Source organism: Gopherus flavomarginatus, chromosome 9 (genome assembly GCF_025201925.1).
Source record: "Gopherus flavomarginatus isolate rGopFla2 chromosome 9, rGopFla2.mat.asm, whole genome shotgun sequence".
NCBI classification, from domain to species: Eukaryota; Metazoa; Chordata; order Testudines; family Testudinidae; genus Gopherus; species Gopherus flavomarginatus.
Window position 1 is genome coordinate 33,023,774 of NC_066625.1, and position 20,848 is coordinate 33,044,621.

General features: G+C 52.0%; 1 protein-coding gene across 2 annotated transcripts; it reads right to left on the bottom strand.

The window, feature by feature from the left end:
• Positions 1-4: 4 nt before the first annotated feature.
• Positions 5-19,587, bottom strand: DNASE1L2 (deoxyribonuclease 1 like 2). 2 transcript variants are annotated; one of them, XM_050968439.1, is made up of 9 exons: positions 19,550-19,587; positions 12,014-12,186; positions 9,734-9,822; positions 7,800-7,883; positions 5,910-6,010; positions 3,796-3,908; positions 2,318-2,472; positions 1,493-1,589; positions 5-721 (listed from the first exon to the last, which is right to left on the bottom strand). In XM_050968439.1, the coding sequence occupies exons 1-9, from the start codon at positions 19,569-19,571 to the stop codon at positions 668-670; spliced, it is 888 nt and encodes a 295-aa protein (XP_050824396.1). In that variant the 5' UTR covers positions 19,572-19,587; the 3' UTR covers positions 5-667. The 2 variants fall into 2 exon arrangements, with proteins under 2 accessions (XP_050824396.1, XP_050824397.1); XM_050968440.1 differs by lacking the exon at positions 19,550-19,587 and adding an exon at positions 16,905-16,943.
• Between the last annotated feature and the right edge of the window lie 1,261 nt (positions 19,588-20,848).

A 20,848-nucleotide genomic window follows, 5' to 3' on the forward strand; every position in this document is an offset into this window, starting at 1 on the left:
GAGAGAGGGACGATTTGTTTTCCACGTGGGCTGTGTCTGTCCATACTGGGCACTGACTAAACGTTATAGCTCCTCCAGACTGGAGAGTGTGACTGTAACAGCCAGGCAGCTACAGGCAAAGGGGTTGTTTCCCTTCACCTGAGGCCACAAGTTACAGTGTTTACACATACAGTAATTTTGGATAAGGAAACCCTGGGACCAAGTGCATCCTTATAGGCAAGTATTGCTTGGAAGTCAGGCTGCAGTTGGAATCCAGCCCAGGTTCATAGTAGCTGAAGGTCATTGTGCTCTGATAGATGGAGGGTGCTGCCGAGGGCTGAATGGACCTGGTAGATTGAACCCTGCTTACAATTGGACTGCTACAGAGCCAGGCTGCAATGGGTGGCAGATGGGCCTGCCAGCTGCTTGTGCTGGCTGTCCTGTGAGTAAGGACATCAGGCATCAGGGCTGCCACGCTGGCATCTTTTGCTAACGTAGCATTGACTTAAATCCTGGCTGCACGAGGAGGGCTGGTTCGGCCAATGCTGTTGTCTTGAAGGGATGGTAAATGCTGATGTTGAAGGTCCTTTCAGGCTGATAGTTACAGTTGGTGGGGCTGGGCAGCCAGGCTCCACTGCTGCAGAGGGAAGGGATTCTGAGCAGGTGCTGGTGAGGGCAGCCTGGAGCTTCAGTGAGCCTTCAGCGTCACCTCCACGGGGAAATGGTCGCTGACAGCCAGGGCCTGCATGGGAACAGCAAGTGGGGACACAGTGTAACAGCTCTGCCAGCCTAGATCCACCTGGTGACATGCAGAGGGTAACCTTGCCAGGGGCCTTTCCCCTGCCCAACCTCGAGACTGGCAACATCCCCAGCTGGGTCTCAGAAAGGGTGAAGATCTCCCTTAGCCTTACAGAGCTAGAACTATCCCCAAGCTGGAGGTTCCTAGGGCAAGGGCCTGACACCCCTGACTTTCAAGCTGTATGTTTCTAGGGAGTGAAGAGCTTGTTTAGAGAAGCTTTAAATGCACTAGTTATTGTTTTCCTTATCCGTGGTGCCCTGTATAGCTATGGACTCCTGGCCACTAAAGACACCTACCCTGGAAGGGACGAAAAGAATAGTTCTCACCGCCTTTGTGACAACTCTCGGATGCTGCTGGGTAGCATGGAGCGTGCACAGAGTGGGGCGGGGAGCTGTGGTGTACAGAGCTCATCGGTGACCTGTTTGCTTCATCACTTGTGAGTGCTGCAGGCATCCAAAACTCCCTATGATAAAGCCTTGAGCGCTCACCTTTTCCTGGCTGAGTTGCAGACATCCCTGTCATTGTTTCAAAATGTTTTATAAACGAGGATGCTTGGGTCTGGCCAGAGGCCCTGTGTGGTCCTTAAGGATGCCCCTAGTATGACTGTCCCACACAGCCAGGACATCTACCCTGGAATTTAACAGGCAGGAAAAGCTTCACTGTCTAAAGGAATTAAATGTTTGCTCTCTGGGGATCAGTTTCAGCCCACCATACCTCAGCTTCCTCCAGTTTGAAAGCTTGTTGGAAATCATAGACAGCAGCAGACTTGGGCTTGATGGTTTTCTTCAGCTTGGAGCCACACACCACAATCCTGGAACACGACAACAAAGACTCAGGGTTAAACCCTGCGCTTTCCAGGGGCTTTCATTTCAGATTCAAACACAGCAAGGCAAAGCCCCGACTCGGGGGCTCTGGGGTTAGTATCAACGGGGCTGAGAGAGAGCTCGGAGCTGGGCTAGTCCTCAGCCCTTCTTTTTCCAGCGACCAAATGCTGTCTGCCATTGTCTGTGCCTGGCCTCCGACAGCGGCTCTCTGCTGAGAAACAAGAGCTAAGACCTAGGCAAAGAAGCCCCCCACCCAAGGCTTTCACTGGAGCTCTCCTAGTTCAGACATAGGCAGCCAGCAAAGGCAGAGTGCCCTGTGAGTCCTGATCACAGCTGCTCTGTGGATCCACCAGACTGAGGATCCCTGCCAGCAGCTGCATTCACTTGCATGTCCTCTGTGTGCTGTGTTCATATTGCCCACGCAATCGACCTGCTGGCTGCAGCCGACCCTTCCCCCAGCACGCAGGCACACACCCTCCCACACACAGCCATTCTCCTGACAGGCCAAAGCCACTCAGCCTGTTCTGAGACTTGTTAACACCCCACCAGGAAATACAGAGGGAACCCTTGGAAATCTCCCCTGTCTACAGGTGGGTCTCTGTGCCGGGAGCCAGGGTCTCTCTGCAGGGCCGGAGGAATGTTAAGGCCTTAGGGCTGCACCATGCTTGCTAAGAGAAGCCTGCCCATTGCAACGCTCAGAAGGGCGGCGTCTCACCTGTCATAGGCACAGTCTGACTTCCCAACAGTGGTGTCTGCGCTGTCAGGGATGAGCCACTCGAACACCTCGCTGGTGCGCAGGCGGATGGACCCCCAGTCCCCTTTCTTGACGTAGGAGCAGTCGGCATTAAAGTCTCCCAGGAAAATGATATTCTGTGGAAGGAACAGCGTGAATGGGCTGGGTGTTTGGTGCTGGCAGGCACTGGGACCGGGCATGAGAGAGACCGGCATGCGGGCAATAGCTCCATTAGACGTTCAGTGCCTGAGCACGGGCTTTGGGCCCTTTGGACTGCGCTGTGAGGACTGAGTGAAAAGCAGAATTTGCATCCCAGGGAAAGGCTGAAACTTCACTGTTTGGTTTTGTCTTGAATTGGGATGAAAAGTCAAAATATCAAAGTTTTACGTGGAGTGGAAAGTTTTGATTCAGAAAGGTCTACAGCTTTTGTTTTGGGTCAGATGTTAAAAGACATGTGCCGAAGCTGTTGCATTGCCTCATGGGAGTTGTAGTTCAGGGGCCTTATACCCCCATTCCCCAATGGGCCATGTTCCCTGACCAGACTACATCTCCCATGATGGAACACACCATGGCTCAGGCAGAGGGGAGACTGTGGTGTATCATGGGAGATGGAATCCATCCAGAGATCCAATAGGGGAGAATGGGTAATGAGGCGCCTGAACTACCACTCCCATCAGGCCATGTTACAGAGCTGGCAGATGCAGTTCACTGCCAAACCTCCTCAAAATGAAATGTTTTGATGCCGTTCAACAATCCAAAACCCTGTACTTCGGGTCAACATGACCCTACATCAGATGGTTCATTTCCATTTTCCTGCAGAAAAATCAACAATTTTCCATCAACATTTTCCCCGAAGATTTTGCAGAAACTGCATTTTCCATCAAAAAGGCATTTTGCCAGCCACCAACCTCCCAGAGACATGCTACTGATGCAGGACCAGGCACTAGGCACAGAGCTCTGGCACTCTGCCAGCAGAGGCTGTCCATGCAGGAACAGCCTCCTGGAACCAGGGGAGCTCTGAGTCTGTCTATAAACTGCCCGGTCTGTGCCCCACAGAGCCAGGCCTGCAGGAGGTGGTGATGGCACATGGTCTGTGTCAGAGAAACGTGGGCGTTTTTGTGGCATTTAGCCACTGTCCCACAGAGCCGGAGACACAGACGGCTACTTACAGTGGGGGCAAGTAAGCCTGCTGTTAGTAGAACTATGCCATCATCACCCTGGAGCCATCTGGGAGCAGACTCCAGACCATGGAGCATCCCAGCCAGCTCTTCTGGGGATGAGATCTCAGCTGATCGTTTGCACAGCATGGTGGGAGAGGGAGCTGGGTTCTCTGGTCTGGATGATGCAGGAGCTCAGACTGGATGGTCAGAACAGGCCCTTATGGCTTTAACAGCTGTGAATCTAAAGCCCCTTCATATGTTCACATGGGACTGGGTTTGCACCCGGATACATCTGCTTACATCAGTCCCCCACTTGTCGATGACATCTAAGTAGACATCGTAGAGGGCGTCGATCTCTGCCACAGCCTCGCTGGGGGGCGTATGCAGGGGCACCAGCACGAACTCCTGCCCCTCTGCCAGAGACAGAAGTTACAGAGTCATCACACACATGCACAGAGAGCCATCTCGCACACATGCAAAGCTCTCACAGGCACATACAGTCATCACACACATGCGCACACACACAGCCATCTCATGCTTACACACACCCAGCCATCGCACACATGCACACAGAGAGCCATCTTGCACACACGCAGAATTTTCACATACACAGTCATCACACATGCACACACCCAACCAACCATCACACACACACAGCCATTTCGCGCACACACAAGTTTCACATAGAGTCATCACATGTACACTCACTCAGCCATTGCACATATACACACAGAGAGCCATCTCACACACATACGGAGCTTTCACACAGACACCACATGCTCACACACACCCAGCCATCAGACACACATTCAGAGCCATCACGCATGTGTGCACACACTCAGAGCCATCATACACATGCATGCGCACACACCTCACACCATATTACACACACACACACACACACACACACACAGCCACCATACACATGCAGTCCTGTACCGTAAGATTTGTCCATCAGCTTCAGTAACAACCCCAGCAGCGCTGCCCTGGGACTCCCTGACCTAGTGGGGACAAGAGTGCCCTGGCCCAGGGGACATGTTCAGCTCTCTCTCTTCGTCTACATAGGGATGGGAAAACTTTTGGCCCAAGGGCCACATCTGGGTGGGAAAATTACATGCAGGACCATGAATGTAGGGCTGAGGCAGGGGTTTGGGGTGCAGGAGGGAGTGCGGGGTGTGGTGCGCAGGAAGGGGCTCAGGGCAAGGGGTTGGGAGTTGGGGGCTCAGGGCAGAGGGTTGGGGTGCAGGAGGGGTGTGGCAGGGGGCTCAGGGCAGGGGGTTGGGTACAGGACGGGTGCGGCAGGGGAGTTGGTGTGCAGCAGGAGTTCGGGGTGCAGGCTTCTGCCTGGCGCCACTTACCTTGAGTGGCTCGGGGGGGCAGTGGTGCACAGCAGGGCTGGGGCAGTCTCCCTGCCTGCCTTGGCCCTGCGCCGCTCCCGGAGGTGGCCAGCATGTCCAGCAGTGGCTCGTGGGCGTGGGGTAGGGCAGGCAGCTCCGCCATGTGCTGCCCTCGCCTGCAGGTACCATACCCGAAGCTCCCATTGAGTGCAGTTCTCCATTCCTGGCCAATGGGAGCTGTGGGGGTGGGGCCTGCAGGCAAGGGCAGCACACGGAGCCCTCTGTCCCTCCCCCTCCGCCCGGGGCTGCAGAGACGTGGTGCCGGCCGCTTCCGGGAGCAGTACGGGGCCAGGGTAGGCAGGGAGCCTGCCTTAGACCTGCCGTGCCATGGGGCTGGCAGTCCCACGGGCCAGATTGAAAGCCCTGATGGGCCAGATCTAGTCCGTAGGCCGTAGTTTGCCCTCCCCTGGTCTACATCCATGAGTGTCCTGTCCCCTATTAGCCAACATAGCCAAAGCTCCATGCCCCCACTGGGTGGGTGAGAACAGGGAATCCGGAGGTGAGATTTGAGCATCTCGCGACATGACCCCTGTGCAGCTCTCACTATGCACATACACCAGATTGTAGCTGAATGTGACTGCAGGGTTCAGTCCCCTGCATACTGTATTAGCCAGTACCCTCACCTGGGGGGAGTGGACCCCCACAGCCACATTTCCCAGACCTAGCAGTGTCTTCCTGCAGCAGCCCTGAGCCCAGAGCAGAAGGGCCAGGTCCCTCTCTGCTGGAAACAGTGACAATGCATCCATCCTGGGGCCATGAATCTGTCACCCCCTCAGCGCAGCACACGAGCCAGCATGTGTCTCCTGCATCGCTCAGAGCTACCCCTTCCCAGACATTCACCCTACTCAAGGATGCGGCTCGCCAGCCTGCTCCAGCTCAGTGGGGCTCACGGCTACTCTGAGCCTCTGACTGGTGCCTTGAGCTCCAGGATGGTGCAAACCAGGGGCAGGGCCTTGCGTGGCGTTGGGCAGGGATTTGGCAGGGCTGGAGTCACTCCCATCAGTGGGTTCTGCTTACTCGAGTTGGGGGACGAGAACTTCACGATGAAGGGCTCCCGACTGAAGGTGTTGCTTGGGTCTGGGTACTGGTACGTGGCCACTACAGACACCGTCTGCGTCCTGGGGGGAAACAGCAGGAAGGGGAGAGAGTCAGTAAGAGGATGGGAAGGGGGCTCTGGCTGTTCATGCCGAAGGGTTTGGCTTGGTTGGGGCTTCCCATCCCTCAGTCCTAACCCACAGTCCCCTACTGTCCCAGCCCTTGGCTCCCCACCCACAGCTGTGCCAGTGCCCCTCAATTCTGACCCACAGCCTCCTACTGTCCCAGCCCGGGCTCCCCACCCACAGTTCTGCCAGCACCCTTCAGTCCTGACCTGTAGCCCTGGGATCCCCACCAACAGCTCTGCCAGTGCCCCTCAATCCCGGCCTGCTGCACCCTGGTCCCCAGCTATTACAGTGCAGCTCTGCCAGTACATCTCCAGCCTAATGTGTCACCAGAAGGCAGACCTCTCATGCCCAGTGGATCACCTGCTGCTACAGCTCCTCAGTGCTGAGATATTCCTTGTCAACACAGGAGACATTGGTCCTGAGGCAATGGGCCAGATCCTCAGCTGGTGTCAGTTGATATAGCTCCACGGCCCTCAGTGGTGCTGCACTTGTCAACATCAGCTGCAGCTCTGGCCCATTGTTCATTAATTCATTTGTTCAGCCGTTTGAACACAGTGAGATGGCCTGGGACAGCAGGATCCCTTTGGTCCATGTCAGAACCAAGCCAGCCCCAGGGTGCTGAGAGCATCAGGCAGCAATGGTTCACTATACATTTTGTTCATTTTCGTCCATGACTCTTTTCTCTGTTATTTGACTCGGGTTTTAACACATCAGGACTGCTCGGATACAGCCCGATACTCATGTCCTCTAGAGCTATGATTCTCAGCCTCTGGTCTGTGGACCCCTGGGGGTCCACGGACTATGTCTAAGGGGTCCACAAAAGATTTAGCCTGAGACCCAGGTGAATGCCCAAGCTCCTGTGGATGTCCAAGGAGTGACAGAGCTACTGAGAGCCGCATAGGCTGAGGAGCCCAAATACCTTGGAGATGCCAGGACCACTGCACCTGGACAGCATAGGAAGGATCTCAGGGGAATTAGTCAATGTGCTGGATGGTGTCAGTGTGTTTCAGATGGATGCCCTTCTGACAAAGTGGTAAATATACTTGGCACTGAGCTGGGACCTGGTGGAGCAGGGAGGGACAGGGTCCCCCTACCTGCCTGCTACCCACCCTGGGTGGTGGCCCACTCCCTACTGGCCATTAGGCCCACAGGCCTGAAGGAGAGGGCAGATATACTAAATCCGGCCGTTGGGCCAAACAGCCCTGAGGGAGGGCACTCATATTGATTTTTGCCCCTTGGCTACACTGTCCCAAGACAAGGGGTGATCGTACAGACTCACCGGGGTGGAAATAATAAATCTCACCCTGCCCCAAGAGGGGCTGGGGGGTGCTTGTCCCATGACATCCCCCAAGCAAATATCGCCCAGGCAGGAAATGCTGCATGTGAGACATGCTGCCCAACGGATGTGTTTGGAAGCATAGAAATACACAGCTACTGTGACACAAAGGGCCTTAGCTCTGACCCCCAAATCCCAGCCCTCACTCCCCCCAGACTATGAGATCGCCTTGTGCCCAAACACTATGGGTGTCATTCTTGTTTAAACTAAGACCCCTCTATACGACGGTGCCAGCTTAAAGGGACCTGAGAGGAGGTGTGAAGGGACCACTCTGTGTGGGGCCAGGAGCACCACAGACGCCGTGGGTCAGGTTCCCCAGGAATTGCTGCTGATGTACACGGGGAGGCAAGCCAGGCCTGTCTCCAGGCTGGCAGCTGCTGATCCAGCCTCTCCCATGAGCCCTGTTACCTGTAGATGAAGAGGTACATCTCCATGTAGTTCTCCCGACCCAGGGGCTCGCTGATCTCGTAGTTGTATTGATGCTTCGATGCACTGTGGGGGGACACAAAGGAGAACAGCGGTGATGACTTCACAGGCTGGCCTTGGGTCTGTCTCCCTCTCCGATAGTGTCAGTGGGGTGCCCCCAATGTACTCAGCAGAAGTGCCAAGGGAACCAGGCCCTAGGCACGGACCTGACAGATAAACACGTCCAGTCCCCCATGAGCCATTCCCCACTTTACTCTCCCAATGCTCCCCTTTACCCTGCTCTTCGTTTGGGGCAGAGGAGGGTCCTGGCACTAGGCACTTACTTGGCACTCAGGTCTTCTCCCTACAGATACCAGCTAATTAGCCAGCCCACAATGCTCCTGCGCCCTGTGCTCACACCTTTCACAGCTGATCTCCAGCCTGCACTCTTGTGTGGCCCCTCTGTGCGCTCACCAACTGCAGAAGCTGAAGGAGACTCTTTCGCTGTCAGGCCTAGGACACATGGTTACGCGCCATCTGCTGCTGCGCAGGGCACACATCCCCTCCTGACACTGACACAGCCCTATGCATAGATAGGTGGCCCCGTCCAGCTGAGGACCTCATGCTGACAAGGCTGGATTCAGCCTCCCAGACCCTGGAGCATGGAGCCAGCCCCTTTGCCTGGTGGCTGCTCTATGGCCTCGTTTATCACTGTGACATTGTCTAATTAAAATCTGACCATGCAAATCATTGTTGCTACCACTGTTATATAATTGCACCAGACCTTATACAACGTGTGATGTATGGCCAGGAAGCGTTAAGCATCCTTCCAGATAAATGACACAGAGTCAACCATTAGAGATGTGTGAATGGTACTTAGGACCACTCCATCCTAGATAGGCTAGAACTTTGAAATGCAAACCTGTATTGTTAGAGAAATGGAGGGGAGGGTAATTGTATGTGTGTACTTGTATCTTGTAAATGTTAGCCAGGTAAACAGACCGTTCCTGCCTGTCACTATAGCTATTGATTCAGAGATCAAAAGGGAATATTAACATTTAAATGAACTGTGAACATAGGCTATCACTTTGTTTGTCTCTCTCTTTCAAATGTATAGCAAATCACCTGAAAATGATGGAAAATGGGCAATTATTTTATGTTAATCTGTGTGGATAACTACTTGGATCCACTTCAAAGTCTGCCTGAGGGCCTATTGTTTGCCTAAAGGGACTTGAGCTATCACAAGAAGGCCTGAAGCTGTATAAAGGTGCCTTGGGTCCCAATCTTTTGTATCTCTGACGTGCATGATGCTTCATGCAGGGAAAGCTTAAGTTGTAAGGCCGAGATCCCAGTCCTAAGCTGGAACACCCTGAATATAAACATTGAACTATAACATATGAACTAATTCTGAAAGAACACGGCAACTACAAAGCTCATCATCTCTACTCTGAATTTAATCTCAAGAACTGTACTCACGTCTGTATGTATAGATCTTTTAACCAATACCCTCTACTTTTTTAAAATAAATTTTAGTTTAGTTAATAAGAATTGGCTGTAGCATGTATTTGGGTAAGATCTGAAATATTCATTAACCTGGGAGGCAATGTGTCCAATCCTTTGGGATCGATAGCACTTTCTTATATGATGAATAAGACTTTCATCATATCTGACTTGGGTTTCTGGGTAGAGGCCTGAGACGGGGTTGCTTTAAGGGAACTGTGCTATTGACTTCTGGGTAACCAGTGAGGTATTATAGAAGCAGTTTTGCGCTAGTTTGGTAAATCGAAGTATTGGAAAATCCCCCAGCTTTGGGGATTGTCTGCCTCATTCTTTGCAGTTCACCCTAATTGAGTGACCTCAGTTGGCTCCCCTGGGACTCTGGTCACAATCACTAATGGGGACTGAGACATGTCCCTGCCACCCACTCTGGAGGTTACCTGTTGAGCTGGTCCAGGAGGTTGGTCACAGCACTGAGATCGGCATCCCGCACCTCCTGCACCAGGGCAATGTCATACCGTGACAGAATCTGTGGGCGGCACAGGGCAGCTGTCAGCACACAGCTGGGAGCAAACGACAGGGATGGTTGGAGGGGCAGCTCTGTTCCCTGCCCTGACGTGGACCGGCTGTGGACTGGGTGCAGAGCGCTGGGCTCTGTGGTCAGTGGACACCGGCACGGTACAATACACAGCCCCAGAGAGGGACGAAGGCGGCTCCAGCGCCATTTGAATTGTACATGTGCAATGGGCCAGCCTCACTATCGGGGCTGGAGCCCCACTGGGGGATGGACGGAGCCCCCGGACTCTGCAGCCTGGGGAATCAAGATAGTAGCAGGCGCCTGTGTCCTGCCTGTTTCACCAGGGCAGGGATGTCATCCCCGAGAGGGGGAGCCTGGGGCACAGAGAGGGGCAGGGACTTGCCTGGGGTCACACAACAGTGAAGAGCCTGGCCTCTTGACGCACAGCCTCAGCACTCCCTTGGAGCCAAGAGACAAGGAGGGGGCACTGTGCAGCAAAACCCAGGTCCAGCTCCAGGTACTGGTCTGGGTCACAGCAGATCCTGTCTCTGCCTGGGCCTGCTCCACATACCAGAGCCCAGCCGCTGTGTAGGAGCGCACAGCACCAGGAGTCCAGGCTCAGATTTTGGCTCGGTTGGGCCCATCTCTGTGGCTTCCCCCAGAGGTGAGCACAGGAATGGTGATGCCTCTCCTCTGTCTTGAAAGACGCCCCCTTTCCAGAGAGGAGGCAGCTGAGCCTGCCTGTCATGCTACAGGACTGTAAAGAACCCTGGGCAGAGTGCAATTGCAGTGCACCCAGCCAGCCCACAGCCCGGCACCTCCTGGCTCAGTGCTATTTGGTTTCCCTGGTGTTCAGAGCCAGGGATGCCTGGCTGGTGGGTCTCTTTGCTCCTAACAGTATGTGTGTGTGTGTGCTGGGGGTGGGAGGGCAGGGTCAGGGAGGCAGAGGAGCCGTATCTGCAGGCCATACTCTGGGTTCAGCACCAGAGGAATGGCCAGGCCAGCTGACCCTGCAACCGCTGAGCTGGCTGGGCTCCAAGCAAGGGCTCTTGGAAAGGCCTATCCCACTGCCAGGCTAGGGTGGTCCTGGCAACCTCCCAGCCATTTCCCAGGGTGAGGGGGCCTTGTGACTAGCTGAGTGGCATCTGTCCCAGGGTGCAGGAGGATCGGGGAGTGGCACACTGAGCTCAGGGAGGTGCCAATGTACCTGGCTGCTGAGCCTTGGCATCCCTGGCCTTTCTTCCCTGCCACTGGCCCCTCCCGAGGGAGACTATAGAGGGGCTGCCAGTATGGGGCCTGGCTCTCCCCACCACCTGCAATGAAGTTACCCCAGTGATGGATTTGGCCCAGCCTTTCACAGTCGTTTTCTGCCCACAGCCACTTTAAAGGGCTAGAACCAAGCAAGTTCTTGGGATACCAGCTCCCTGCCTGTCTCCAGCAGGAGATCCAGGATCCCAGCAGCCGCTCTGCCTCATCTTCCCTGAATATCCCCCCAGCAGAGCAAGTGTCACCAGTGGAGCCTGCCCGGAGTAACTGGGAGGTCCCCCACTGCCCAGCCCCGGCAGCGAGTGCCCCCCGTTACCTAGCATGACGAGACACGGGGCAGGGACTGTAGGGGCCACCCATCCCAGCCACTAGCCCATCTAATGTGTTCTCCCAGTCCCAGCCGCTCCTCTGCCAGCTGGGAGCTGCTGAGGATCCGCCCCGCCCTCCCCCCAGAGACCATGCCCTGGGTGATTGGGGCGTAGGGTGACCAGGCAGTGAGTGTGAAAAATGCAGGTGGGGGTAATAGGCACCTATATAAGAAAAGCTGCGAATATCAGGACTGTTTCTATAAAATTGGGACATCTGGTCATCCTTGGGCAGGGGGAGCTGAGTCCCAAGGCAGCAGGGTGTGGGGGGTGAGTGTGATCAGCTTGGATCCACTTTCGTTCCCCAGCAGAGAGATCATTAGTTCTGTGACCCCCTGAATGAACCCCCAGTCCTCTGGACAGTAGATACTGATCCCCTTTCCGTCCCCTGGGACTCCCCTGCTGTCATCCCCGAGACGGGGCCCTTTTAAAACCTTGCAAACACAAACCATCCCTGGCTGCTACTGAGTTCCTGAACTGGCCCTAGAGCCAGCACCACCAGTGCTTCAGCCCTTACCCCTGCCAAGCCGTAACCCCAGGCAGCCTGGAGCCTGGCGGCCTGTACTACTCACTTTCACGATGATGCCTGCGGTGGTCTCGTCGGACAGCTTGCTGTCTCCAAAGCTCTTGATGTTGAAAGCGCAGATTTTCAGGGCAGCAGCTGTGCGCAGCAGGTAGGCCAGGGTCAGCAAGGCCAGCGCTGGCCTCATGGCCCCCATCCTGCAGGCAGGAAGGGACACAGCGTCTGTGGGGATCAGCAGAGAGGTTAGTGTATTGGCAAGGAGTAGGAAGCCGCCTAGAGGCGCTAGCTGGGCTGGAATGATGGGGGGCCTTGTGATGGGTGTAGCCTGCTGCCAGAGGATGCATGTACTAAACTAAACTGCACCTGTCACAACACTCCGGGAAGTCAGTCAGTGTCATTATCCCTAATTCGCGTAAGGAAATTAAGGCACAGAAAGGGGAAGGGACTTGCCCAGTGTCACCCAGTGAATCAGCAACAGAGCTGGGAAAAGAACCCAGGAGTCCTGGCTCCCAGTCACCTGTTTTAGCCCACAGACAACAGTCTCTAAAGCTACCACAGGTATGGGGCAGCCTTTCTGCATGTTCCCTTCATTAACCCTGCATGCCTGTATATCTGAAAATGGCCCAGAGCAAGTGATTGCATTGAACAGCGTTAATGTGAACTTGGACACAGAAGGATGAGAGAAGCTGGGACAGGGAACAAGCTGCTAGTCACCTCTGTTGGTTCTCATGTTGGCTACAGATCCACTAATATTCAAAGCTGGGAACCCTCCCACTTCCTCCCCGCTCACACGCATCTTCCCCATTACTTCCCCAAAAGGGGCAGGGACAGTTGCAATTTCTTCCACATTGTAGCAGGTGTGGCTGGTTCAGGAATTGGAGGATCCCTTACCACTAAAGTGACAGATTTGTATGGTGTCTGCATGACACAGACTGTTGGACTGTCTGCCATAGGGTTGCTAAGGTTATACAGCCCTGCATTTGCAGGGTTAATTACTAAAACAGGAGGGTTGACTGCAAAGACAGGGGTGCTCACTCTATAAGTGAAAAAAATGTTCTGCTTTCTTCCCCGACCACTTTGTTTTAGCAAGAAAATTAGTTACAGAAATTTCCCCAAGCTTTTTAGGGTTAATTTATGTATTATATAAATTAAACATTTTCAAATATTTATATACAGCATACATTCTAATATCGAGTACAGTTTTACACATAGAAGAAAGGAAAATAATATAATAATTAAATAAAATATAGCCCTTTGAGTTTATATAAACCCTCTGAGGATAATAAACTTTCACTGCCTGCTTATCCTTGGGAGATACAGGTAGAAACCTTTTGAAAGGTTTTTTTCCTCAGCTTTGACATTTAGCAACGTTGTTTAAGGTTTAACTTAAGTCAGTGAGGTTTGCCCAGGATAGAGCAGGAACTGGCGGATCTGTCTCAAGAGGCAGAGGGTTGGTGCAGACCCAGCTGTAGTAAGGAATTCATGCTTTCAGCTGCATATGATTTGGGTATGGATGTGCTATTGGGTTAGGACCTGGAACAGGAACCATGACAGGCATTCTTCACAGTCATGCTTATATTGAGCAAGGCTGAGGCTCTTGCTTCAACCCCAGGTTGCACAATATCTGGAAAAGGATGAGTTTCATAAAGACAGAGTGTAACAGGCAGGCTTTGGAACTGCTGCAGTGACATGGCAATCAGTTATTGCTACAGGATCATTTCCCAAAGAACAGCCAGTTGCTACACACAGAGATGGTTAGTTAACTCATTAATGCAGCCCTGGTGAACCATACAGTCAGACCCCAGCATATTCCATGGTTCCGATAAACACGTTAGCACAAAGCAGTGGAGCCAAATCACCATGATCTCGGGGAACAGTTCAGAAAGAACAGAGGAAACAGGGTTACTTACAAAAGTTTCAGAAGTGAAATGTTTTCTAGAGGAGTTGGGGAGAAATGAGGGTTGTCTTCATGGAGCATAAAAATAACAACTCCTGTATCTATTAACTTATTAAACCAACAACATTTAACTAATAGCCCCCATGACAATAAGCAAGCAACAAAGCGTTCTCTACAAATGCTTAATACTTCGATTTACCTCCTTTTACTTTTTCTCCCACCCTTCGCCTCCCCCGCCCCCGCAATTTTTTGCAGGTTAGAAGGGTGGTGAGTAGGGTTTTGTTTTCCCCCATTTGCATTTACTAATTTCATTTTGACATTTGCATCAGATATCACCTTGTTTAAAGGGGCATCTATTTCAAAGGCTTGGTGTCATTGCTACAACAAAGCCAGTTGAAATGAGTTACTTGTGTTTGGCTTCAGAGTCCAAGATCCATTGTTTAAATATAAAACGAAGGTTTGAAGACTTCAAAAATTAATTGCTTTGTTGGACATTTGTCATGTTTTAGGACCAGAGTCCATGGGCAACAATTCTTAATACCCATTAAACCAAATCCTTGGTTAAAAGCAATTCTGCTTGTCTAGTTAGTTTTTCACAGACAAAACCATTTAACAGTGCCTGCCAGGAAAGGCAATTCCTCTCTTTCTTTGTACAGCAATGTGATGGCTGCTAGCCTCAGAGTCCAAGTGATGTTGCTGCCTTTTGTTTTTCAGGATCCTCTGTCAGCTTTTTGACTTGGAACCCAAAATCGTAACTTAAAGGCACGGCAACAATTGAGGACCTAATACCTTTAACTTTAAATTATCCCAGGAAGTACTTGAATAATACTTTTACTTTAACAAGGCTAACTTGTCTCACCTTTACCATTTCATGTTCAAAATAAAAAATTTTAGCTCTTTAATTATTGAAGCAAATGGATTTTTAGCGGAATCCTTTGAAAGCCAGTTTATTTGACACATACGTTTCACATACCCCTTCCCTTTTAAATAGGGTTGTATTGACAGGGAGGGTTCATTTAGGTCCTTTAAACCTTTCACAATCACACAACTTTATTGCATCTCCTGTTAAGTACCTTTTGCTTAAAATTTGAATTAATTTTAATTAATGGATGGAGCCATTTTTTCCATTCCCTTAATTCAGGCTCATGTGATTTCATGGACACGCACACCCATGCTCCCAGGAAGTGGGCTGAGTGGCGTGAATCACACCAAGATGCCAATTTCCAAATTTTTTATGGCACATTCAAATTTCCAAATCATCCAGTCATGCAGCAGGAATTTTAACTGCTTTGTAGCCAATAGCCAACTATATATTTTGGGATCAATCTAAAATGTGTTAAAATCGTAGTGCTTTCCTTTTTAAACTAGTCATTTTGGTTGCTTTAGGATTAACATTACAATTTCCTTTTAGGAGTGTGGTCTGGATCTACCATCAGGCTGATTTGATCTTTATTCCAAGATGGTTGTTTCCCCATATAATCTCTCTCATCAGATTATTCACCCACGAAAGTTTATGCTCCAATACATCTGTTAGTCTTAAAGGTGCCACAGGACTCTCTGTTGCTTCTCTCATTTAGGTTATTCTCAGTTTCTCCTTCAAGACAACCACTGGTGTTTCTTGGACCTGCGTAGCTGCATTCTTTCTTTCATCTAATGAGCACCTGAGTCTGTTTGAGTCTGTGATTAATTTTCTGCATAGTTTCCTTCCCTTGCTCATTTAATGTTCTTAGCTTTCTGTACTCCTCAACTCTCTCACTCAACGCTGCAATTTGTCCCCTTCACTCACGAACCTGTTCTCTCAAGTCCTCCTGTTCCTTCCAGCACTGAACACGATTCCCCGGGACACTCTGCTTTGCCACAATGAATTGCTCTTGTGCCACCCGGGGAGCACTTCTCAACTCCTTAGGTTCTTTGTGCCAACTTAACTTCCTTACCCTCATCTCACCACAATCGATCTGACTTTCCTTGAGCTTTCCTCATGGCCATACTGAGCCAGAGCCGCATTTACACTATTCATATTCATATTCTCAAGCAGCAATTTTAGCTCCCCATTTTGCTCCCTCTCTTAACTCCTTAACCTTAGGTGTCTTCTCAGCTTTTAACATAAGCCATGAACACACGTGACCCCACGGATCAGCCTTAGATTGGATTAGGCACACTGCGGTGTGCTAGACCAGGGGTGGGCAAAACTGGGTATGGAAATTGTATGGCAGGCCATGAATGCTCACAAAATTGGGGATTGGGAGGGGGTGAGGGGTCTGGGGGTGTGGGCTCTGGGGTGGGGCTGGGCATGAGGGGTTGGGGATGCAGTAGGGTGCTCTGGGGTGGGACCAAGGTGTTCAGAGGGCAGGAGGGGGATCAGGGCTGGGGAAGGGAGTTGGGGCATGGGGGGGTCAGGAGTGCAGGCTCCGGGTGGTGCTTACTTCAAGCAGTTCCTGGAAGCAGCGGCACGTCCCCCCTCCGGCTCCTACATGGAAGTGTGGCCAGGTATCTCTGCGCTCTGCCCCATCCACAGTCGCTTCCCTTGCAGCTCCCATTGGCAGCAGTTCCTTACCAATGGAATTTACGGGGATGTGCTTAGGGCAGGGGCAGTGTGTGGAGCCCCCTGGCTGCCCCTACACATAGGGACTGGAGCAGGGACATGCTGCTGCTTGCGGGAGTCGTGCAGAGCGGGGCAAGCCCTCGACACTGCTTGCCGGCTGGAGCACTGGAGTGGGGCAAGCCCCAGACCCCACTCTCCAGGGGAAGCTCGAGGGCCAGATTAAAACATCTCAAGGGCTGGATGAGGCTCCTGGGCTGTAGTTTGCCCACACCTCTGCTGAGCTCTCCACTGGCACTATACTAGGCCGAGCATTCCTGTCTGATACGCTCTCAAACACTACTGCCTATCAAGGTGCCCATCTGGGCCACCAATTCGTTACCAACAATGGTTTTAGTAAGGTTTGAATTTATTCAGTGATTAAAGAGACCTCCACATCAGTCAGCTTGATTGGGATTAAATAATTAATTAACTAGACAGCACAAAGACTAAGAGTATAGTTACCACAGTCCGTGAGCCTGATTCTGCAGCTGGCGACAGGTACCTCGCTCAGTTTGGTTCTGCAATTTGCTTATACCTGGTTGGTACTTATAGGCAGGTTGTTAACAAATCCATTAGTTCATCTTACCATAGGCTAGAGGAAAACACATCTTGTTTCTGGTACGTTTCCTAGTTCCGTTTCCCTGATTTGGACATCTGCCCCTTCCTGTCAGCCTATGGTATTTACAGTGTAGAGGGTACTGCTGATTGTGGTGAAACCTTGCTTGTGAAATCAGAATGACAGAGCGGAATGTTAAGGGTTATGGCATCTTTCTCCTCTTTTCAGTCAGCTGGTCTTTTTTCCCTTCGCAGCATGATGCTTGAGGTGGCAGGGGGAGGGTGGCCTCACAGCCCAGCAATCAGCCTGGACGAGCCTGGTTCACAGGTCAGAGCGCGGGAGTGTTTGTGTGAACTTGCCCCCAGAACGATGAGAGAAGCTGGGACAGGGAGCAAAGCTGCCCAGTTTCAGGCAGGCTCCATGCAGGCCCCTGGAACAAATGCTTCATAGCTGAGCTTTGCAGTCTGGACTCATCTCTGCTGACTAGCCTGGACCAGCCAGTCACCTTTGCTGGTGCTCATGTTGCCTACAGGTCTCCTTGGTCCCCTCCCACTTCCTCCCCTCTCCCACACACGTTTCCTCCTTGGCCTCTCCACAGTCAGGGGCAGCTCTAGGGATTTTGCCGCCCCAAGCACGGCAGGCAGGCTGCCTCCGGCGGTTTGCCTGCACAGGGTCCCCTGGTCCTGTGGCTTTGGCGGGCCTCCCGAGCCTGCCTGCCACCCTCATGGCCCCGGCAGAGTGCTCCCCGCGGCTTGCCAGCCCAAGCACGCGCTTGGCGTGCTGGGGCCTGGGGCCGCCCCTGCCCACAGTCACCTCCCAGAGCTCTGCACCAGGCAACTCTGCAACCTGGGGAAGGCTGGGCCTGGTTCCCTCCCTCCTGGAGCACTGTGCAGAGCATGGCTAGCACAGTAATGCCAGGCACACCTGAGGGCTCCACGCAGCTCTCCTTCCCTCCAGTGGGCAGCCAGGCAGCGCCCCACTGGCACTGTCTGATAGCTCTCAAGCTAAGTGCTGCTGTGGACAGTTTCCCTGAAAAGATCAGGGTCTGCACTGCTTAGCTTGAGCCTCTGGAACCATTTGCAAAGGTCCTTGTGGCCCATAAGACTCAATCATCTCCAGGATAGCACAACCAAGGACAATGTCCTGGCTTCTCCTAAGGTGTTAGATAGCCCCACTTGTTAGCAATCTGCAGTGGGGTCTGTAAGGAACCCACAGGGGGAAGGAGACTGTAGGGTCTAGGTGCTGACCCCTCCATCTCCACTGTAATGCCGGTCTCCAGAAGGGCCTCCTGTGTGCTAATGGGCAGCACTAAGGGATGGCTCTGCTTGAAGGTAGGCAGTCATCACTCTCTGGGAGTATCTCTGGGTAGCGTCCCTGGCACGTGGTGTCTGCTTACAGGAGAACTGGGAGACCTCTGCCTCTTGGCTGTCACCTGCAGTTGAGAGTGTGAATCTAATCACCAAATTCCTCCTGGTGTTTCGTGCTCAGATTCTCCTGATGGGTGACAAGACAGCCCACAACATGCCGCTGATTATCTGCCCATAGAGCAGTGGCACTCAACCTTTCCAGACTACTGTGCCCCTTTCAGGCAGCTGATTTGTCCTGCATATCCCAGGTTTCACCTGACTTAAAAACAACTTGCTTACACAATCAGACATAATAATACAGAAGTGTCCCAGCACACTATTACTGACAAATTGCCGATTTTCTCATTTTTACCATGTAATTATAAAATAAATCAACTGGAATACAAATATTGTACTTACATTTCAGTGTGTAGTATATAGAGCAGTACGAACAAGCCATAGTGTGAATGAAATTTTAGTTTGTACTGACTTCGTTAGTGCTTTTTATGTAGCCTGTTATAAAACTAGACAAATATCTAGATGAGTTGATGTACTTCCTGGAAGACCTCTGTGTACCCCCAGGGTACACATCCCCCTGGTTGAGCAGCACTGTCATAAAGCACCTCCTGCAAAACACTCCTGGAACCCATAGGCAGGGTTCTTGCTATAACTAATGGTGCAGCCACGAGCTTTCTCTGCACCCAGCAAGATCCAAGGCGAGCTGTCCCTTTGCTCTCGAGTTTTACTCTCAGCCAGTCTGTCGGTAGCAGGGACACTGGATGGGGATCTCTGGGCAGCCTCCACCTTCTCTCTTGCAAATGTCTCCAGCTGAATCTGCATTATCCCTCAACGCCTTCTCTGCATTTTTAATTTCTGATCCCACCTCCCTATTGTGGGTTGGATTTGGGTTTTTTTTTGAGTGTCTATCACAAATCCCAATGCTCAGGTCTCAGCCTTGATCCACAGTAATTCTGCCTTGCTTGTGTCTCCCCCCCAACTTTCATCCCATTTGACTCCAAATCTTCCAGGACTTTCATAGCTGATCCCACCTGGTCATCCTGATCTCTGCTAATAACAATACATCTCACGTTCAAGAGTGCAGACAAACCTCTGCCTTCGTTAACAGCCAGTCCAAAGCTACAAAGATCACGTTGCCTGTGAAAAATAAAATGAGGCATGCTTTAAAAAGAGAGGCTAGCTCTTACTCTGTAAGCAGCTCCCAGTCATGGGTCTGGAGGGAGAATTTGCAGGAAGCCGCCCTGCTCTCCTGGCTGATAACGCATGGCCCACAATTCTGCTGCTCAGACTGCCCCGGCAGGAGCACAGACAGGAGGCCAGAGGCAGGCGGAATGAGATGGACCCTTCGATGCACGTTTTGGCTCTGGACTGATGCTTCTCTGTAGACAGGGAAGCAAACACTCATCCCTGGGAAGGGTGAGTCTGCTTTAATGAGTTCTCTCTTACACTAGAATTAAATAAAAAAATGCTCAAGGGGAAAACCGATACATTGCCTAATCAGAAGCAGCTAATTTGGTTTGGGAGTGGCACAGAACCCTGAGAACAATGCAAGACAAGAGCAGCAGGATGATCCCTAGCTAGGCAGAGTGGAGAGACCTGCTTGCTCATGGTGTTTGTCATAGTATCATGGGAACTAACTCCGTGCAAGTTAAGCAGAGTAGAGAGAGCTGCTTGCTCATGGTGTTTGTCATAGTATTGTGGGAACGCAAGCTCCATGCGTGGCCATCCTTTCCGGATCAAAGGGAAGGGGCATCAGCCTGCTGGCTTCCAGCTGGCCAGTGGTCCCTGGTGGGCTGCAAACCAGACAATCAAGGAGGAGAAGGGAAGCTGTGGCTTAAAAGGGGAAAATTATAAAGGTCTTACTCAGCTTTTACTCAGCCCTTAGACAGCAAAGTCACCCTGGCATCATAAGGCCAGAGTGACACTTGGGCAGAGGCTTTGGGCATTGGCTTTTGGGGCAAATGAACTTCCCTAACAAAGCAGGAGACGGTATCGTTCTGAGACACCAGATGGAGGAGGATTGATGTATTGACGCACCTAAGCACTGTGGCCAGGAATTGGGGACATGGAGGGGGACCTGGAAGAGACACTGTGAACTGGGGAGTCCAGTGAAAGCCGAGGTGATTCTCATCACTACGGCATCAGTGGGGTCTGATCACTATAGGAGAGAAGGAGAGTGTAACAGGATGGCTTGTCAGGGGATGGAGACCTGGGACTAAGCCAGCCCTGATTCCAGGGCAAGTCATGCCTGTGTTGATCCCAGGGCAAAAGGCAGCGGGAAGCTGCCGGGAGGGGCTCTTGCAGTGGTCCCCGAATGGTCCTCCTCAGGGAGGAGGGGCGGTGCTCAGCTTAAGCCTGGGTGGACAATGGTCTTTTGTGTTTGTTTTCAGAGCTTTGGTAAGTTAATTAAAAACCCAGCCCCAAGACAGGCTGTGATTGGCAGAGGGACTGTGCAGAGTATGCAGAGGAGGCTGGTGAAGGGGGAA

Excerpts from the sequence above, each read along its gene's own strand:
- DNASE1L2 (XM_050968439.1), bottom strand. The coding sequence starts at position 19,571 with ATGACTGGGAGCTGCTTACAGA. Across the intron at positions 7,884-9,733 it reads CTCCTGGACCAGCTCAACAG|TGCATCGAAGCATCAATACA; the intron begins GTAACCTCCAGA and ends GTCCCCCCACAG. Across the intron at positions 2,473-3,795 it reads TCGACAAGTGGGGGACTGAT|AATATCATTTTCCTGGGAGA; the intron begins GTAAGCAGATGT and ends TTCCTTCCACAG.